At 56.3% G+C, this 2,017-nt stretch overlaps 1 protein-coding gene across 1 annotated transcript in view; it reads right to left on the reverse strand.

The window, feature by feature from the left end:
- Nucleotides 1-482: 482 nt before the first annotated feature.
- TUFT1 (tuftelin 1) overlaps nt 483-2,017 on the reverse strand; it is a gene marked incomplete at its 5' end in the record, with an annotated part of 6,556 nt that continues 5,021 nt past the window's right edge. Inside the window, 3 exons of the mRNA XM_009572115.1 lie at nt 483-537; nt 884-984; nt 1,925-2,008. Coding sequence (XP_009570410.1) covers nt 483-537; nt 884-984; nt 1,925-2,008 — 240 coding nt within the window. The remainder of the gene's footprint in view (nt 538-883; nt 985-1,924; nt 2,009-2,017) is intronic.

Here is a 2,017-nt window from a genome sequence, read left to right on the forward strand (position 1 = left end):
AGAGTGAATCTTTTTTTTTTTTTTTAAACCAAAAAAGGTTAAGCCCCAAGTCCATGTTGGCAAGCTGCAAGCTGAAGGGGGGGCTCTTTTCGGACGAGGCCCTTCAGAAGCAAAGGCTGCTCTCGCAGAGCAACCCCGGCAAACCCAGGACTGACCAGGGAAAGCGAGCCTGGCTCTCCAACCAGAGAGCCACCGTGTCCACGCTGGGGCCGGCTGGTCCCAGCCTCCAAACTGGCATCCGTGTGACCTTGGAACCCAGTGGGGACAGCAATGTGGACGCTTCACAAACCTCCTTCCTCTGCCAGGACCGCCCCGGCTACGTCTGTCGGCCCTCGGCTGCCACAGTTCTCCAGGGCACAGCCCTCCGCCGACAGCTCCGGTCCGGGGAGGGGAGCACAGAGGCCAGAAGACGGCAGTCAAGCAGGGAAATCCAGTCAACGATAATAAGGGGAGAGTCTTCAGCTCGGACCGGCCCTCGAAGCTCATGTTTCCACTACTCGAATGAGAGGCAGCGGCTTGGGGCCCGTCAGCCTTTTGCTGCAAGAGAGAAAGGATTTGTTCAGACAGAAGAACTGGATGGGGTTTGAGGAGAAAACCTGTGGGAGAGGTCCTGCCCCAGCCCTGGTCGGTGATGGCTCCCCCCAAACCCCCCCACAGGCGGGACCTCTGCTCCCCTGTACTCCCCTGAAGGAGGGATGCAGGAACGGAGACCTCTCCGCAAACAGAAAAAAAATACAGTGCGCTTCCAGAAGAGCATCCCTGAGCCCAGCATCATCTCCCAGGCTGCAGCTCCCGCTGCCCCGGATAAGACATTGCAGATGAAGCCGCTGAGCAGGCAGTCAGGCTCCCCCCCATCACTGGAGAGTACGTGCTCCCCATGTACCTGCTCACATACTCCGACTTCGAGCGCACTCTGGAGCTGTGGCCGCCCCGACTGACTTGCTTCTCGATCAAGTGCTCTATGCGGTCGTGCATCTCCAGGTTCTGCAAGAGACGGAGCCACTGTTAGCGACAGGGAGCTGGGGACAGGTGGGCTGCGGGCACACAGATCGCTCGCCGAGGAATGCTCCAGTACAATCTCTTGCAATGGGGCAGCTTTTTCTTGAGGGAAATGAAATCCAGCCTTACATAAGGACTGCTCGCCAAAAGGAGAGCCAGGATGGTCTGTAAGACCTGCTCAGGTTCTGCAAGAGACGGAGCCACTGTTAGCGACAGGGAGCTGGGGACAGGTGGGCTGCGGGCACACAGATCGCTCGCCGAGGAATGCTCCAGTACAATCTCTTGCAATGGGGCAGCTTTTTCTTGAGGGAAATGAAATCCAGCCTTACATAAGGACTGCTCGCCAAAAGGAGAGCCAGGATGGTCTGTAAGACCTGCTGAACGGTGGGCTGTGCTCACAAACCGTCCCTATGCAGAAATTAGCAAAATAAGTCACCTAAGAAAGGAAGAAAACACTAGAAGTGCCGATGCAGGCTCAGTTTTTATCCAAAAAAGGAGAGAGGTTTGACACTTGTTACAACCCTAGAGGCTGGAATGCAATTTTAATTTCTGACACACACGCATTCAGCTGCAGCTTTGTAAGCAAGAAGGGTTTTGCTGCCAGAGAAATGTGCTTGATGAGATTATTTTGGACTCGGCTTGAGCTCACAGCTGCTCCAGCAACTCTGGCTGCATTGGAAACCATCACACCAGCTCGGGGAACCAGCACAGCCCTCGGGGCTGCGGAGGGCACATTTTCCTTGTCAGTGCAAGGGAAGGGCTTTGCTGTCGGCCGCTCTGCCCAGAGCAAAGCTCATCGTCGCGAGGGAACCCAGCCACGACCCGCAAGTGCGCAAAGCCAGTCACACCGGGAGGTTTCGACGAGAGGGTCTCAGCTCAGAGCAGACCCTGTGACACCCCCCGAAACAGCCCCGCTAAGACGCACCTCAGCCTCCAAGTAAGCGACTCTCTCCTTGAGCTCCTGGATCACGGCATCTTTGGCCTGAATCACTGTTTTGGAGTTCTGGAGCTGTAAGAG

The sequence above is a fragment of the Fulmarus glacialis genome, unplaced genomic scaffold (assembly GCF_000690835.1).
Source record: "Fulmarus glacialis isolate BGI_N327 unplaced genomic scaffold, ASM69083v1 scaffold19712, whole genome shotgun sequence".
NCBI classification, from domain to species: Eukaryota; Metazoa; Chordata; class Aves; order Procellariiformes; family Procellariidae; genus Fulmarus; species Fulmarus glacialis.